A 17,711-nucleotide genomic window follows, 5' to 3' on the forward strand; every position below is an offset into this window, starting at 1 on the left:
GATAAACCACAACAGGAAAAGCATTTCATTTGAAAAAAAAGCTAAAAACAGAAAACGTAGACCCTTTATCGCGGTTGTTCTTTCGCGAATAGAGTCGATTATGCGAATAGCTCGATCGAGTAACAACCGTGCTACATCGATGGATCTGCTTCGCGGTTTGGTTTTGTTGCATGAAAACCAATGGTATAGTATACCATATCCAATACTTTCATGTATGGGGTGAGGTTATACGAAATACAACGGTTCGTTTTCAAACTATACTTCTATTCGAAAACGAGTAGCTTTTGTTGCAGAACAGAGCCTACCGAAATTTTGACATTACCTATTTGCGTTTTACGTGGTCGTTGTTAGAATTTTTGAAATGAAAAAAAAAAAATGGGGACAGGAGTTGAAAGTAGAGTTAAACGTGTCTCGTCTGAATAAACTTGTTGTCGAAAACGCTTGGCATTAATAAAGGCACACCTTGTATGCGAGCAGGATTCACGGTTACAAAGGAGCAAGTGTGCGTTGAAGTAACGTTTCACGTTGGTCGAAAGTAAAAGAAGTTGGCGGAAACCATACATTACATAATGAATTCTTGTACACGCTCGGATAAACGTGTACAGTAAAAAAGCATTCCCCTGTTGCATTGTCCAAGAATTAATTAAAATGGCGCGAGAACAAACGGGTTGGGAGAATTATAGGGAGGGTGGGGAAGGGGAAAGAAAAGAAGCTTGCGGTTCTCGTCGGAATCCCAGCGGCGACATATCACTGGGCGGTAGATCACACGAACTCTTTTGCAGTTTGCACCAGACGGATAAAGCGCTGCAGCGGCTGCAGGCTCGCGCATCTTTTACGTATGCACGAGCATAAGCATAACGCAAGGGAACATGGGTAGATGATATCGTGGATGCACCTACGGGGCCACGGGGCGTCGACGCGATTCCTTTGTCCTCGTTCTTGGCCGCTCGTTCTTCTTGCTGCAACCGCTTCGCCCCCGGACGACCTCTTGGTGCACACATTTTGTTCACGGAAATACCACGGCCAATCTCGTGCATCAATCCTGCCGGGTTTAGAATTGTATCAAAGAACACGCTGCGTGTTGGCTACCGCGGTCAAAAGATTACCATCTGATCTCCACGAGATCCCTGATATTGTTATTTGGCGTGGTAAACCATTTTTCCCTTTTCTCTGCAGAGACACAAATCCGTATCCTCGCGGTTGTAATTATTTTAATCGAGCCGATCTCTGATCGTGATGATCCTTGTAAAGCGGTGTTACAGAATACGCTTAATGCGCGTTCATGGTCGTGTTTAACAGCATTGTCATTTCGGCGAAACGATAGCAACCATTAACAATACTTGAAAACTTATGTATTTAACTCGTGAATCGTTTGTCCGTTGCAAAGTCCTACGCGGATCGAGCTCAATCATTAGTCGTCATTTCATTAGAATATCGTCGATAAAAGGGGTTTAATTATAAAGGCACCACGACGCTTCCTGTCCGTGGACACGCATATGCGTGCCGCACGTATACTCCGTCCCTTCTAGTGTTCTCCCTTCGTCTTTTGTGGCTTGTATATATTTTTACACACGGTAGGTGATTAGTAAGGCCATTTTCTTCATTACAAAACATTGCTGCGAAGAACTGTTCTCATTATAACTCCGCGATTATCTGGATAATCTTGTTCAAGACTATACGTATTATGCAAATCATAGACTTTCTTCTTTGTCTGTCGTATCCAGGCATCGTGATGATTATATCAACACCATTAAAAGGCTTGACTATCCGATCTTGTTATAAATTAAGTAACTTTCGCGCAAGATTTTATCGTCGCCTATCTTTTTTAATATCTCGTCACAACAAAACGTCAGAGTGCGTGTTCCTTTTAATGTCGAATAATAGATGTGCAATCGAGAACGTATAATTTTAACTTACACGTACGATAACCTTGGGTCCCAAGGTACTGATCTTAATGGCACCCTTGGGTAGTTAGTAGTGCTTCTCATTTCAAATATACATACAGCAGCATTTATTGTATCATCTAGTTAACGTGAATTATGGCACCAGTCTTAATTTTAAGTTATACGTTTCGTGTAGCGTGTAATTAAAAAATTAATAGTGGTCCGTTTGATTCGAACTTGTAAATGTATCAGATAACGTAACAAAAGTCAATTACTTCATCGACCATCGTCGATGCGTATAGCAGCACTTAAATCGCAGTGTTTAAAGTTTAAAGCTCTATCTGGCTGTGCACGGTTATTCACATTAGTTTGTGCGACGGGTTCGTCAGCCGGATGTTTGCATCGATGGAATATAACGCGTCGGGCTGCTAAAAGGTTTTACGAATCGTCTATTTGCGCGGGCAGAATCAAATATCTAGTTCCATCGACGGTTAATACGTTCGGCTCCGAAGTGAAAAATCGGTTTTCGCGTGGCCGCTGGTTTTTATGTACGTGTATCGCGACATGGGATGCGAGCTAGCAGCTGGATCGCGCGTTACATATTCCATCGCGTCCTACACGATTATAATACAATTAAATTGACTGCTATTATGTGTTATGCATGAGGAGTAACGATTGCACTCGTTACTAATGATGTTAACAATTTTTTTTGTGGTGCAATATGATTACAGTTCGTTAGTACATTATTAAAGGAAGAAATTACACGTTGCGTTCATGTATGCATTTTCACGCATACATAATTTTTATTTGCATTTTTAAGTAGCAATTAGACATCGCTCACTTGTTCCAATGACGTACAATGCGACGGAAGGTTTTCACGATACTACCATCTACAGTATATTAATACGTACTAGACGTATATCTTCTGGTTAGCTATATTGGATTTAGAAAAATTACGTATGTATCAGTTGTCTTCGATTAACAGAATCGGAGTTCAGTTGTAATGCGTTCTGAATTCATTGCGTGTATCGTGCGACACAGAGGTCGTTTTTATCGACAGCACAGCGAGGCAGTGAAGATAGTGGCGCTGCTGTGCCGACCAGTAGTGACAAGATGGCGACGCCCAGTGAACTGTCTATCGAAGAGATTCGCGAATATTTATTGGAAAATGGGGGCACTGCTCGTAATCACGATCTGGTGAAGCACTTCAAGAAGTTCCTAACGGATCCGGAAACACGAGGTATGTTGAAAATCTGATATACGACGTAGTCGAATCACTGTCTCACTTTCGCAAGGTGTGACCCTGATGTTACACGGTGTGCTGTGTGTAAACACGGGCAGATCTTAATACTCGTCACACCGGGAGTCAAATCTAACGATACTTAGTGAATATTGCGCAAATTTACATTGCAGTCGAGGCACGAAATCGGTTCAAGGAGTATGTAAACACCCTGGCTACTATAAAGAACGAAGAGGTGCGTCATCGAGTAGCAATTTCCTTCCGCCTTGACAGCAGCGACTTGTTGCACGTTTTGCGACGTTGCCGGTTTTTCCAATATGTACTTCGCGCAATTGTTGGAAAATGAGGTTATCTAGGAAACTTTTTTCTCCAAGATTTTCTTACTATTTCTTATCGAACACTGCGTACTATATATATCGTCGTAAAGCGTACTAGGTATTCTTTTTATTTATACAAGTAAAGGTGCAAGAAAGCTAATGTTGATATATAATGTTTAAAATATTCGAGTGGTAAATTCGCAAAACGTAATACTTATGTTCGTTCATGCTGCAAGGTCGAGTCTATCCATGCATCATAAAGAAATTGCTCGTGCAGGGTGAAAGATATTTGGTTCTGAAGAAGAAGTATCGTCTAAATTCTCTGCAACTGACGTCTCCGGATCAAATCGGATCACCTATTTCCACTGCCGACATATCTACCCCGGTTTCTCCGTTACGAGTCCCGCCACCCTACCGGTCCCCACCTCCCGCACCCCTCAGTCCGCCGGCGAATAATACGAACGCACATCGCGAGGAGTCGTGTTCGAATTTCTCCCGCGAAGAAGTCGCTATCAGTGCACAGAAAAATGGCGTTGATCAAGTCGAGACCGGATTTTCAACATCGTCACCTCCCGTACCGCCACGCCGTAAAAGTCAAGATAAGATCAAGATCGAGAATAAGGAGAACGTGGACAAGAATAAGGGAGGATCAGAGGCTGTTATCAAGGTCAGTATTTGCCTTATACAAGTAAATGTAATAAAAAGAAACGTGAAATTTTATTCGGATTATGTATCATAAGGGAAGGCGAGGTGCGGTATCATTTGGTCAAGTTTAATTAACTAGTTAATTAAGAGGATATCAATTTTTTCATGTTCTGACTGAGATTCGTTTATAATACGGGAATCATAACTCGTTAAGCTATACAAGTGTTTGATAAAAGTTCACGTTTCTCGTACACACGCAAGCCACGTAGTATATGTTCTGCCTATAGTGTCCTGGTTGTGGTCGTATATGTAAATAAGTGTGCAAACGATAAAATGGTTGAACACGTTTTCGCTTTATCGGGTAATTACCGAGGCCAGATAATTTTGGTATTATTGCGCAATAGTGTTGCGTGTACATGGTTTGGTTATGTAGAAAGGTGTTCATGGTTACAGTAAATGTCACTTACGCGGTATGATAGCGTACGCAGCACACTCGACACTGGTGTTCCTCATCCTCTATCGAAAGCTTAACGTCCTTGCATAACGACACTGGTGTCCACGTCATGAATAATCGAAAATCTTATTTTCACAACTGTCATTGTTCTCTCAGTTATTTAGCATGCTTAGATACCACGAGTATTGATGTGTTGCTTTAATTAGTATTGTAGCATGATAGTATGACATAGATAAGCACCTCTATTTAGCGTGTACTAGTCTCGTCGAGTATTTATATGTTAGCACATGGTTTTTTGTCACCCTTTCTGTGTTACTCTGTTGCTGTTTCGTTGTTGGTTCCGCCTTTTATCAGTAGCTGGACGTAGCGTTACGTGTTACTATTCTCTGAGTCTTGACAATCCGAGATATTAAACATGCAGGAAGATGAGGCCGTCGCGACGAATCCGGGCTCAACCGAGCAATTAAGCTTCCGCGAGCGGATGCAACGTTTCAACCGGATGGCTAGCGAAACCGATCTCCAAGGCAGGCCTAACGGCACTATCACACCTACTAAAAAGCGATCTGACAAGGTAACCGATAATCTAATAATTTTTTTGCCTTTCTTCCTCTTAAGATGATCAGCGATGCTCGCCGGAACATTTTTCTTTCATCGTCATAATACTAGAGTCGAGGCAATTATTTTGCCGTTCTTTCATAAAATTATATCCGGTGGCCATTCGGTTCATTGACTAACAAATTTGCCGCTTCACGATACATTCCGCGCTATAAGGTGCGCCTCGATAACTTCCTAATCGCGATTGGTAATCGAGGGTATGAAATAACGGAGCAGAGCGATTGCAAAACTTGAACGAGTCGTACGAGTGTAAGAACTAGCACGTGGCAAAAATGAAAAAATACTCAAAGGTAAAAAACTGAGAGACGAAGCGTAGTAATTCCGGGAATAATGGATATTGATGTCTATTATTAATTTCATACGATATATTCGTTTGCACGAAGTTAATTATTCGAAAGTGCGTGTATATTCGTGTATACACGAGGTATGTTTTAAAACAGTTATTAAACATACAAACGGCGTAATCATGTGGCTAATTCTCTGACGTATCCCTCGCTTCGTATAAGATATCGACAAATTACTTTGCTCTAACAGAAAGCTTATATTATCTGACTATGATCTTCACGCGGATGTAATTCATGTGAGAACACGTATCAAGCAGCTCCTCAGTTATAAATAAGTATCTTTTATTTCCTCGAGATAAGATCGGTTAATAACACAAGGTGTTCTTAAACGTTTTGCTTTCAAATCATAACTACCCATCTGCTGCCGTTTCACGTTTGACACTGAGTTATCGGAGAAAAAGCGAACGATTCGAAGCGACCATGGTGGACAGCCGGCTCTCGATATATCGAATAATCCACACGCAAGGATATACCTCCTTTTTTTTTATTTGGCGAAGAAGGGATGCGGTGCGTACAGGTCTGACCGCTCATCTTGCATACCGAATAGACTACTAAGAATCCTTTTCTCGTATCCTTTACACGCGCGCCTCCCGCCAGTCAGCTCCTTTGCATCTTTCTCTATCTGCTCTCCCGTCGTTCCACCCTCTCGCTTTCTCTTTCTTTCTGTTTCTCATCTCGTCTGTCGCTGTTCGTGCGCCGTTTATCGCGGCGAGCAATATTCATCGCATTTGAATATCCTGCGGGCGGTATCTCGCGTACCGATCAGGATGTTGCGTCGATGTTGCCGTAAATCATAATTAGCCGCGCCTGAAAATTAAAAGTGGAGGAGGCAGACGCGGCGGGAACGAGAGGATCCTTTCCGCCGCGGCCGCAAAGCTTGCCACGATCACCACCGCTCGTCCTTTACGCGCTCGATCCTCCATCATAATTTCGATATGTTTATCGTGCCGAACGATTAAAAGGATCGGCCACGTGGAACCCTTCGTGGCAATCGGAAGAAGTTCTGATCGTGCTGGCAATGCTCCAACGTTGCACAACTCGCCGACGAAAACATACCGTAAGGACCTCGACACATGTACATATTCCCAAGAATTTTCATATTCATTGTATGTATGTATATTGTGGAGGATCGTGGAACAATAGATTATTGTCTGGGTCGCCTACAATTCCGGTATTTAGATTGTTCATTCTCCGAAAGAAACGCTAAAAATCTGTCCGTTTTATGAGAAAGATTATCCGATATCTCTAACGTGTAAGCGATGTAAAGTCAACCGGAAATACGAATCGTTTGGAACGCAGTGATCGTTTATGTTTCGCTCGCCGCAAAAGAGCTCACGGGTGGCGCGTGGGCCCAACGATAATTATTTATTATTCAGCTGTCATCATCTATTTGTGGCGGTCCGTCTTTCATGTACGAATCCAACCGGCCGGTTGTTAATTTTTATTAGTCGTGAGCGTGGATAGGGTTTCGGGACATGCCGAGAGAATCCTCTCGCCTCCGGACATCCTGTAATCTCTTGGGAGCTCTCTCGAGAGGCAAGGCGTCCGCCGGGTCGGAGCTTTCTTTGCTGTAATTATCATGCAGCATGGCCATGGTATTCCGCCCTCCGCATCCTTAATGAGCCCTTCGTCTAGCGTTGTGTCGCGTGCCGCGTCGTTTGCCAGCCGGTCGTCGCATCAACACGTTTCACGTAATTTTCCGTCGTGCTTTCTTCGAAAGCCTCGTTATAGGTCATTGAATGCAGCCGTGGCTACGTGTCGACGAATGATTATAGCACCGTGACGTCGACGATTAGGGTGAGCCATGGGAATCGTGACCGAGAGGGCTCTCACATGTTTGGAAATACATTTGTCTTTAAAACGACGGTAATTTTTATTTGCACGAATATTTTCTTGGTGTGGGTCTTGCTGATTTATTTATTATATGTATATATTAGAAACGTTTTTGTGCCATCTATTTGTTTGTTTACTTACTCTTCCATTAGTTGGTTTACGTGGTAGTTACTGATCACTTAATGATCATATTTTACTTGTAGCCTGTGTGTATAGCGGATTTATAGAAACAAGTCAGATTTGAAGCAGAACAATTTACTTCCGAGTTACTAAAGTGTTTCGTAACTCCTCGTTCGCGCCAAAGAAAGGAAATATTAAAACGATGCCACCAAGTTAATGCGGTTATTCGTAGTCATCGGGCTTCGGGGCTACAGAGCCCTGGCTCGTTTTTATGTAAATTCGCTGAAAATGTGGGTGGTAAAGAATACTATTAAGAGTTGTATCTCCGTGAGAATTTTCGTAATCGTATGTATATTCCTTGCTCTTTTCACAGAATACAATATCCGTTGTAACAGGGTGGTATTCCGACGGCGTTAACGCTACGTTGAAACTTTATGCGTCCACGTCGGTCTGGTCATCCAACGGGAAGAAACGTCGTTTGTTTTTCGATGATACCGCGCTTTCTTCCGCAACGTACGCTCTTGAATGCTCGCGGGCGGAGTGGCACGCGGAACGAAGCAACAAGAAAGCTGCTTTTACTTCGACACTTGGAGGAGGACGCGTTCTAATTAGGATCACGCGTGTTCGCCGCTTCTACGGTGTAGTCTTGTCGGTAGTTCGTCCTTTCCTGGAGTCGGGAGAAAGAGCGAGACCGTGCTAGATACTCATCGTAAAGGTACCTAACACGGGCATGCCGAACTTGGAATTTCTCTCGTATAGTTCCGCATACATTAGGGACCTTCTAGGTGAAACTTGCAGGGTAGTTTGCCTCCTGGCAAAAGGAGCGAGCTCTCGTCGAGGGCTGCGAGGCGTTCGGCGTACTGAAGGACGAGCAGCAGCTACGCCGTGGCTGGGTCGAGGGTGTAAACCGCACAAAGTAATCTTACAGAATGTATATGCAAAGAGGTTCACCGACGTAGAACGGGCGAGGCTCGAGGGGTGGGGAGAGCACAGCTTGCATGATCCCATCCGCGACAACATCGACAAGACACCCCCAGAGGCAAACTTACCTCATAGTTCGAAGACTCTTCGACCTTTGCACGCTATCATCGTCTTTGCGATGCTTTTTATCCCAGTTACGAGACCGTACTTTTCTCCCGGAATTTAATCAATAAGCGCCACGCGAAACGGATACGATATTACCTGGGCGATGATATCGACGTCGAATTAGGGAAAGTATTACGTACACCGGTGAAATATTTTCGTCGTTCTTTGGTTGGTACAAGTTTGGGAGACGTTATTAATGGTTCATTGGTTCTTGACACGCCACAGATAGACTGATATCGTGGAACCTTGGTAAAAGTAAATTGGTTTATGTCCTGTTCTCTTAATTAAACGAATCGAGTCGAACTCCAGTGACAAATGATCGCGTTTCGTAAATAGGAAACTTGCTCTTCTCTATTAGGTCTCTCTTTCTTCTTATAATCAAATTTAACGTGATACATAGATAGGTCGAATATCACAGATATTTAATTCACCAGGAAATATTCCCTGATAGATTGTCGATTCTATGATAGTCAGACACCGATAAAATTTAATAACCGGTCCAGATAATTACAAGTCGCGTCGAAGGGCGGTGGGGTCGTTCGACTGGGTAATAATTTATCGGCAAACAAGAATATCGAGATCGGCGGACGCGATGATGCGCGACCCAATTTCCTTGACGCCATCGAGCGCAGGACAAATTCACCCGTACCTCCCGAGATACACGGCGCACCAATATAAACAAGCTTGTCTACAGAAGTAGTTAGCACCTACTGTTCCCCATGTAACAGTGCTAGATACGCCTAACAGGTCTGCCGACATTTATTCCAGCCTATTACGAGTTAATCTTGGAAGCATACATAGCGCGCATTATCATTTAAATTGGTGCCGTTCTACACGCGCATTAAATTTGTTTGCTTAACGGTCGCCTCGTGCCGTACGCCCTCGCGCTTCCGCAGGAATTTTTAATGTCTTCATGCGAAGGTGATTGTACACTGATGGAGAGGTGACGAAAAATAGCTGTAACCCTGCTATTTTTCATTCTGTGTGTATCTCTGAATAAAGATACCTATTAACTATACCTTATTCGTCTGACTCGTCTTCTCAAACATCGCAATGGAGATTTTATTCGTTTTTTGTTCGATCAGAAAACGTCAATAGTCGTCCGTAACTGGCTTCGCTAGGACGATCAAAATTTGATAAGCTACTAAAAAACGCAAGGACATTTGTCGTAGTAGAAACCGACCGTAGTAGAAACTGTACCGAGTCGAATCGCTTGATTTCTTCGTTTCGTACACACCATTCACCGGAGACTAAGTACCTTCGTCGGCGGGTGTCCGTCTCCCGTTGTGACAGTCAGAGAATGCGTCGAAAACTGATTGTGACTGTCACGATAGCGAACGAGTCTCCACCCTTCCGGGTCACGTCGTTCTTGGTGGTCCGGTTATGGGACAGGGATTTCTTTTTTACCGCCTAAGCGTAGGTCCGCTCGATGACCTTCCATTGACAAATTGAACGAATCTGTGTTCGGTGGACGTGGAAGCTATCAAACGAATTATAGGAAACGAAGATTCTCACGCAGGATAGAAGAAAGGGAGGAAAGAAATTATAGCGTTTTGTTTCGTGACTGTACGTATTGTAATTCATCGTCCTTATAACAGTTCGTCCTTTATTTTTACCAAAGACAAGGGGGACATACATTGTAAATTCATTAGAAAGTTTTGAGTCAGGCCGCGTCTCGTGGTCATGAGTGTCTGAACAAATGGTTGTCAGTAGATCGAAGGAGGCGTAGTTCTTACACGACATTAGCCGCAGATAAAGGCAGATACTGTCTCCAATCCTGAAACGCACGGCAGGAGCGTAGGTATCTTCTTACTGATCGACCGGATGAAACCGGGGAATGACCGATCGAGCGATGGCATTCCTTTCTGCTTGGAAGGCAGAACATGGATGAAGACGCGTAATTTGTTATCGGCACTGTAAAATGCATTCCACAGTCGCAGGAAAGAAGGGTGCGGATCGTTGCGAATTCCGATTACACTTTTCAGTACACACGTTATATTGAAATATTCAGATTAATTTCTGGAAATCGTCGAATGTCTTATTAACAAACGTTCATTCGGATGAAGAATATAAGAATTGAGAAACGTTTCTTTCCATCGAATGTGTATTCTAGCCTGAAGATACTTTATTTTCCATTGTGCTTCCGTTACGTTCTACAATTTCTCCTGGAAATATAACCCAAACTTAGGTATCTTCTGTCAGCTGAACGACCGTTATTTTATCTTCGAATATATCGACGATCGGGTTCTCGCTTAAACGCCTTGTTCCCTGGAAGAAGCATATCTGTTGGAAGTTAATAATGTCTCTTTCACCGTCCGTGTAGAGAAACCGATACGGTTGGTCCGCCCTCGGTTCGATCTCTCAGCGAGTCTCGCGAGGTCGTCTGCATGACATTCCGGAGTCCTTTCTTTCAACCGATACAAGGACGATATCGTCCGATGCGAATCTTTCTTCGCCGCGAGGATAATCTTCCGTTAAACGGTGGTGCCTCGGTGGCCGCGAGGACCTAAGCTCGTACTTTATGCTAGTCCGTGGTACCGGTAAGCCAGGAGTGTACCTTATCAGGAATCTGAGTCGCGCAGTGAGCGGCTATTTGTATTCATAAGTCCGCGGGAGGCCGGCGCTCGCTCCTTGGGCCCTGAGTCCCGGGGCCCGTCCTAGCTTCCATTGGGTCCACGCCGTTCCCCAGGGATATCCGACCGTAGCCTGGCATCGCTCGGTCGTGCTCGAAGAAAATGGGAGAACGATGGAGAAGCAGAACGGCAGAGGGCCACGTCATTCAACCGAGGCGCCCTTCTCGCGGACATCTTCGAACGGCCAAAGTTCCACAGTGTGCGTGTACGTGTGCACGTTCTTCTTGGTTGCTGTGTATGCCGCGTGTCGGAGAATGTGACCAGTCATCGGGTTATTTAATTTTTCGAGGCACCCCTGTTGCGCATGTTTGCTCAGCCCCGCTGTGAGCACAAATTACCTCGCGACCGAATCACCTCCAGCGAAATATTCGGTCCTCGTCCTCGTCTACTCCTCCCCACGTGGCCGCTGCCAATGGCAAACTGCCATTCATGTCGGTCACACTTCGTGCCAGTATACTCTATTCCCTCCTCCTTTGCATTAGAGACCGTCTTCGTGGAAACAATACGCTCGACCGTATCTCGATCGTTTTTTGCATCGTTCTTTGGTACGTACAAACTCTCAAGTTGATTCTTCGAAGAAAAGGATCATGAGATATTGTTGACGGAGTGTTTCTTTTGACTGATTTCCCAGCCATGCATCAAGCAGGGACACGGTAAAGGAAATGGTTCATTAGACGCGACGATTGATCTACTGTTCTGATAATTAGTTCTGGACGGGCGTTCGATGTACAAGAGACGCTCGGGGTTCATCCGCTGCAGTTGCGGGGGTGTTGCAGCGTAGCACCAGCTGACCCCCTTACGTACAGAGGACACGAGACCAAAACGGACATGGCTACGTCCTGCGACGTAGTCTAGGCGCGTATATATACGGTCAGCCCACCTCGCTATCTATATGCTAATCCATTGAGATGGTACCCGCAGATTACACCTCGGAATTAGCCCAGAGACTGGGGTATCAGGGCCGCACAGACAGGCCGACCTGTACCTATACGTACCTTTATCCCACCTTATACACGTAACCTGTCCCGTCGAGCGCCTGCTCTCGCCCTGCACTTACAAGCCCGTGTGTATAGACTTCCATACGTACACAGGTAGACACGGGCACACGTACAGGTGTGTACGCGTACCTGGTGGAACCGTGGCTCCGCGTTTGGCGGAGGACCTCGGTGACTCGGCACTTCCAGTTCGTTAGCCCGTGTTAATAACGTTAAAGAGGATGCGATAAACTCGTTAGGAGACGAAACTACGCTCGAGGATGGTTAAGCCTGATCGTCGTGAGCTTACGTCGTTTCTTTCATTAGTGGATTTGCTTATAATCGAAAGAAAATTCATGAATGAACGTAGTGTATTTTTAAACGTTAGGAATAAGATAAGGACAGGGAGAAATAATTTCGAATAATCTTGGAATAATCCGGTGGTCGAGTGACAACCATAATTGCTCGCAGAATCATCTCGTCGGAGTAGAATCGCGTCGATTAGCATTGTAAAAGGTCCTTGAAACAGTGACACTGCCGGCAGGACAATCGACCGACGACATTCGTACGATAGTTGTGCGCTCGAGCACCATGGTAAATTTATTGGTCGACGAGAATATGATCGCGCGACGCGTATTGCGGGACCGAGCTACACCGAGGAACACGATAGGTACCTACGAATATAATCCTGTCAACGGAGGCCGGTCGGAGGATGGGAGGTGCGGAGCAGCGTCGATGCTGCATGTTCTCTATCCGGACCAAATTCGACGTGCCGCTTCGCGAAAATACGAGCTGCCGGTTATGAATTACTCCCAATGCCACCATAGCGTCGGCTCAGCTAATAATCGTCTCTATGCCGAATTTCTCTGGCGTCGTGTAATCGTTCGATGCTTGCCTTGTCGAGCGTGCTCGGCACCCAGTCTCTTCGTACTCCGATATAAAAAATTGCTCTGACCCAAGGACCAATTCCATTATTGATTCTTTCGTATTTCGTAATTATCCTTGTGATTCGCATTAAACGTTTTGCGTTGAGAAACTTGTGTGTCATTCGAGTTTCATAGTCCACGTGTTAAAATAAATATCCTATTTGTAATCCTGTTTATACTTTACAATTAAACTGCTTGCCTGCACGCTTGGTCGATGCAGTAGAATCTTCCAATTATTCTGAGTAGTGCATTCGAATTAGATAAAACGCACTTGCATACCGTTAGATTTTTTGTCTTGAAATCAAACAACAAAGTAAAAAAAAAAAAGAATATCCTAGTGTTTTACAAGATACTTAACCTTCATTGCCTCTATACAGGTATCTTTTCATCTATCCGACGTAAAATTTGTTAATTTTTGATCTAAAGAATTTTTGCCACATCCACCATCCGTCTCTTTACAATCGAATACCGAGAACAGGCGAAGAGAATCCCGGACGAACAAAGCAGACCTGTATCTCCGATTCAGGGAGACGCGGTGTCGCGCGATTCACCCATTCCGCGTGTCCGATTCAAACAGCGGTCTGCACTTCGGCGCGATTTCGTCCGACTCCGGACTAAACCTTGGATTATGATCCCGGACGATAGCAGCCGATGGAAATGGCGTTAGGTAGGTGGGCACCAGGCTAGGTGTAGGCATTATGGTGGTCGTTGGGAGGCGTCGCCGAACGGAACGCTGAATCACCCAGCGAGAGTTTTCCTGTCAGCGGCAGTACGGTCGCCACCATCCGACGAAGCCCCGTGGAATTGCCTCGTACGGCCACGAAATGAATGCGCGAACGCCCATTAGGGGAATAAATCAGGCCAACGTTATCCGCAGCGTTGCATAATCGATCTCGCGCGCACCACTAATCCGGGCCTAATCGTTCGTCCACTGTCAGCGCGTCAGAAAAGTTCCTCCTAACGATGCTCGTTAGAGAGGACCGAGCTTCTACCTTTCACGGTGGAGAACTTTCGGTATCGGGGATGATCTAGGGAATTCTGGTGGGAATTCTGCAGCTCTGACGTAAATCGAATAGAGGAAAAGTGATTGCGAAGATGTAGTAAGTAGGTAGATATTGCACTTGGCTAATTGAACACGAGTCGGGATTTTACTCGGTCAGTTATCGATAGTTTAATATCTCTAATTCCTCTTTGATTCAAAGAATTGCTGGCGATAGAGATGACCGATAAACGAATCAAATCCCAAACAATTATAAAGACGAAAGATACACGTTTTCCGAGTAATCGATTGAACAATTTAATAAATAGAGGAAGATTCCCGCGATCGAACAAAACGAGCGGATAAACGTTCCAATATAAATGGGGCGAAATAATCCATAAACTCGATAATTACGTAAATCGTGAGTAGTATATAATCTTTTAAGTGGTACCCGCAAACAGGCAGATTATTAATAGTCGGCGGTGGTCGAACGTTAACGGGCACATTAAATAGATATCCAGCTTTAATTCGTGAAATCGATCCTCCTTCCTCCCTGCTGCCCCATCTCTCAGGTCCGGTGGCTTTACGTCCGTCGTGTAGCAGGGATAAATTCGAGGGTGCGGCGAGTCGCGAAAATGTTTGGTTAGCATTCGGCTTATTGGCCGGCGAATGTTCGTGCTCTGTTAGGCATGTATGGATGGCCCCCAGGTTATAATAAAGCTAATTCTGCGGTGCTCTTGAGGCAGCTCGTGCCGCAACATGTTTTGCCTCCGCCATCCCGCACCAGCCCACCACCGCCACCGCCCTTGCCCTTCTGACTCCTTTTGCCGTTTCACCGATATCCAACCCTCCCGACTCTTCACCTCCTGACTCTGGTACTCTCTGTTCCTCTCCTCTCCACTGCCTTCTTCCACGCGCTCGAACAACCGAATATATTTATACGCCCCCTCGGAGGGGTAGCACACGTCCGTTTATTAAAACGTTTCCACCCCGAAGAACAACCGCACGCGCTCACACCGCCTACGCTTTTATTTCTCTCTTTCTCTCTCTCTCTCTGTTTCTCTCTTTTTCTCCAGCTTTCTGTTTCATTCGGTTTTTGCGTTCTTTTCATTGTCCCGAGAAGAGAAAAGCACCGATGAACGTGAGCCAACACGTGCACCGCTGTTCGAGTATCTGCGCGCGTTTCTCTATGGCTACATTCTCGAAATTAACCGGAGAGGCGTATTTAATTTAATTAGAACAGGGAGAGAATGTTTTGGAATCAACGTCGACGCGGCGCACACTTGCGTTAACAGCGAGATGGTCATGGAAATTCCTCCCTTTGTGTTCGTTTCTAGAGCCGTTACGCTCGTTGTTTCTCCCAGCGATCTAGTATTAACGCGGTACTTCGCTATTTCTTTTTCTCCCGTCCTCTTTCGAGGGGGTAAGATAATAGAGTTTGAGCAAATCGTGGAACCGTGAAGCGAGTCGACAATATTTGACACCGTATCTCGGAAGTTGTCGAAAAAGTTAGCAGCCGGAAAAAGTTTTAAGCGCGTGTCTGGATCCTCCAGAAGTTTCCCACCTCTCGAAACACGTTTGTATATGCACGTACCTCTGATCGAAGAGACAAATCGTTCCGCGTACTTGCCGTGTATGAGAGCCGTATAGATACGTACCGTATGCTGGCGTATTTAGCGAATTAAAAAGTTCCGTGGTGGAATTTAAAATACTCCTGCTCAGAGGTTCGCGTAATCGTAACGGTTATATAAATAACGACGAGTAAAAAAATTAGTCCCGAGATAATATCTAAGGGGCGTCTACGCGCAGCGTGAAGTCGTGATAGTCGACGAAATTCATGGAACGAGCTGTACAGCTCTGACAGGCGCCGTGTTACGATCGATTAAATGAACAGTCCAGACGGAGGGTATAACGACGCCGTTGCATTAATTAATTCTCGGTGATCTCAATTAAAATATTAATTACGGAGAAACAATGACTCGCTGACGGGTCCAGGCGCCGATGAGGATAGATCTGTCTTTTCTCTTTTCTCTTTTCCCTCCCTTCCTATACCTGCGACTCGTTCCGTTCTCGATCTCGCTGGCAACGATGAATCAGAGAAGCCATCGTAGCGATGTTATTACGATTACCGTCCGTCTATAAGCTTATCTGATAACCACCCCATTATAGTGGTGACTCTCGCGGGATCGGCATCGTTGACTAGTCCGTCTGTCCAATCGTTCGCGTTCGTTGTTGCGCCAACACGAGACAAGACCATTTGCATATTTCTGGACCAAGATATCGGAGGAAACAAGTGTCTCGTCCTGGCCATTTACGTCGAGCGTCCAATCGTTGGAAAATCAACCAAACCTACCGGTGACAAGAATCTTAACGTGCTGACTTTTTAACCGGTATATCGACGATGTTCCACTTATCAGAAACCGAGAAAGCGAACAAGTTCCTGGACAAGTTGTCGTTCGTTGTTCGACGTTGTTTGCAATCTATGAAATCTCTCCGATGTTACATCGTTTCTTTTCGCCCCTCGAGTGCCGACTGGCTGTCAGAAGCCAACCGAATTCGTTGTTGACCCGTTGGTTCGCGCGGTTATTGTTAAACAGGCCGGACAATAACAACCGCTTATTGAAAATACGATTGTCGAATCACTGATGGAGGATAACGCTCTGGGCACGTCCATAATAAAGACTATCCCCCGTCCGTGTGTACCGATGCATTTGCACGAGGCACGGACAACTCTGCCGGGAGAGTGGCCGTAGCACATGAAAGCTGGGAACGTAGCTCGCTGCACCACCTGACGCGACGGGGGGTCAGTGGTTCTCACTCGTCCTTTGATTGGTAGGAAAGAGAGGGGCGGGGGATATATCGCGATGACACACGCCACGAAGAGATCATCGGACTCGAACGATCGAGCGAATTTGCATACCACAAGAGGAACGTTAAGCGTTAGGGATTACCCTGCGAAATTAAATTAAGCGCGGAATGCGCGAGCTGTGCGAGGCAGGCTTCTTAAGCTGGCAGCGCTGATCGCCCTCTCGAATCACGATTTCACTTAAAGACACGCAAGGTGGTGTCGATCGATAGAGATATATCGGGCCCGGCTAATGATGACTCGACCGAATTCAACTTCTACCCCTCCCGTTCCTTCGTTGAAAGTAATTTACGAGGAGTCACGATTGATTCGGATACGAGTGTCGATGTGAGCACCTCGAACGGACGATGCAGCCGTGACGAGTGAAAATACAAACAGTTTAACAGGGATGAGTAGTCGTTTAGCGTTCTTGGGATCAGCCGCTCCTCACTGCCTCCTCTTCCTTCTTCTCCGACTTCTTCTTTTTCCTCTTCTTCTTCCTTCTCTTTTTTCGAATGCCTCGTGGACGTACATAGGTGTGGTCGTGTGTTGTGAAAAGTGTCGCAGAAATCGAGAGGGTTGTGTTTTACGTTTGTTGAGTGCACTTTGCTTCGAAGGGTTAGTTGCGATTACTTTCACTCATAAATAAATGAAATATTGTAAATTCTATTAATGACGATGCCAATTAATATCGATCGCGAATTCTCGAAACGATTACGAGAAGGATATATCCCTTCGTTTTTAAACAATCGAGTCAAGAAGTAAAAGCGGACAGATCGTTCGATGTAAAAGGTATCGGTTCCAAACTTCTACGAGA

General features: G+C 45.2%; 1 protein-coding gene across 5 annotated transcripts in view; it reads left to right on the forward strand.

Moving 5' to 3' along the window:
• Positions 1-2,963: 2,963 nt before the first annotated feature.
• Positions 2,964-17,711, forward strand: part of LOC117204514 (ankyrin repeat domain-containing protein SOWAHB) — a 113,122-nt gene continuing 98,374 nt past the window's right edge. For all 5 annotated transcript variants that reach the window (XR_004487103.1, XR_004487104.1, XM_033441994.1 and 2 more), the window contains exons 1-4: positions 2,964-3,123; positions 3,297-3,358; positions 3,718-4,107; positions 4,961-5,110. Coding sequence is in view for 3 of the 5 variants with exons in the window: in XM_033441994.1 (XP_033297885.1) it covers positions 2,997-3,123; positions 3,297-3,358; positions 3,718-4,107; positions 4,961-5,110 (729 nt within the window). In the remaining 2 variants the exon portion in view is untranslated. The remainder of the gene's footprint in view (positions 3,124-3,296; positions 3,359-3,717; positions 4,108-4,960; positions 5,111-17,711) is intronic.

This window comes from Bombus bifarius, unplaced genomic scaffold (genome assembly GCF_011952205.1).
Source record: "Bombus bifarius isolate JDL3187 unplaced genomic scaffold, Bbif_JDL3187 scf7180000007978, whole genome shotgun sequence".
Classification (NCBI taxonomy): domain Eukaryota; kingdom Metazoa; phylum Arthropoda; class Insecta; order Hymenoptera; family Apidae; genus Bombus; species Bombus bifarius.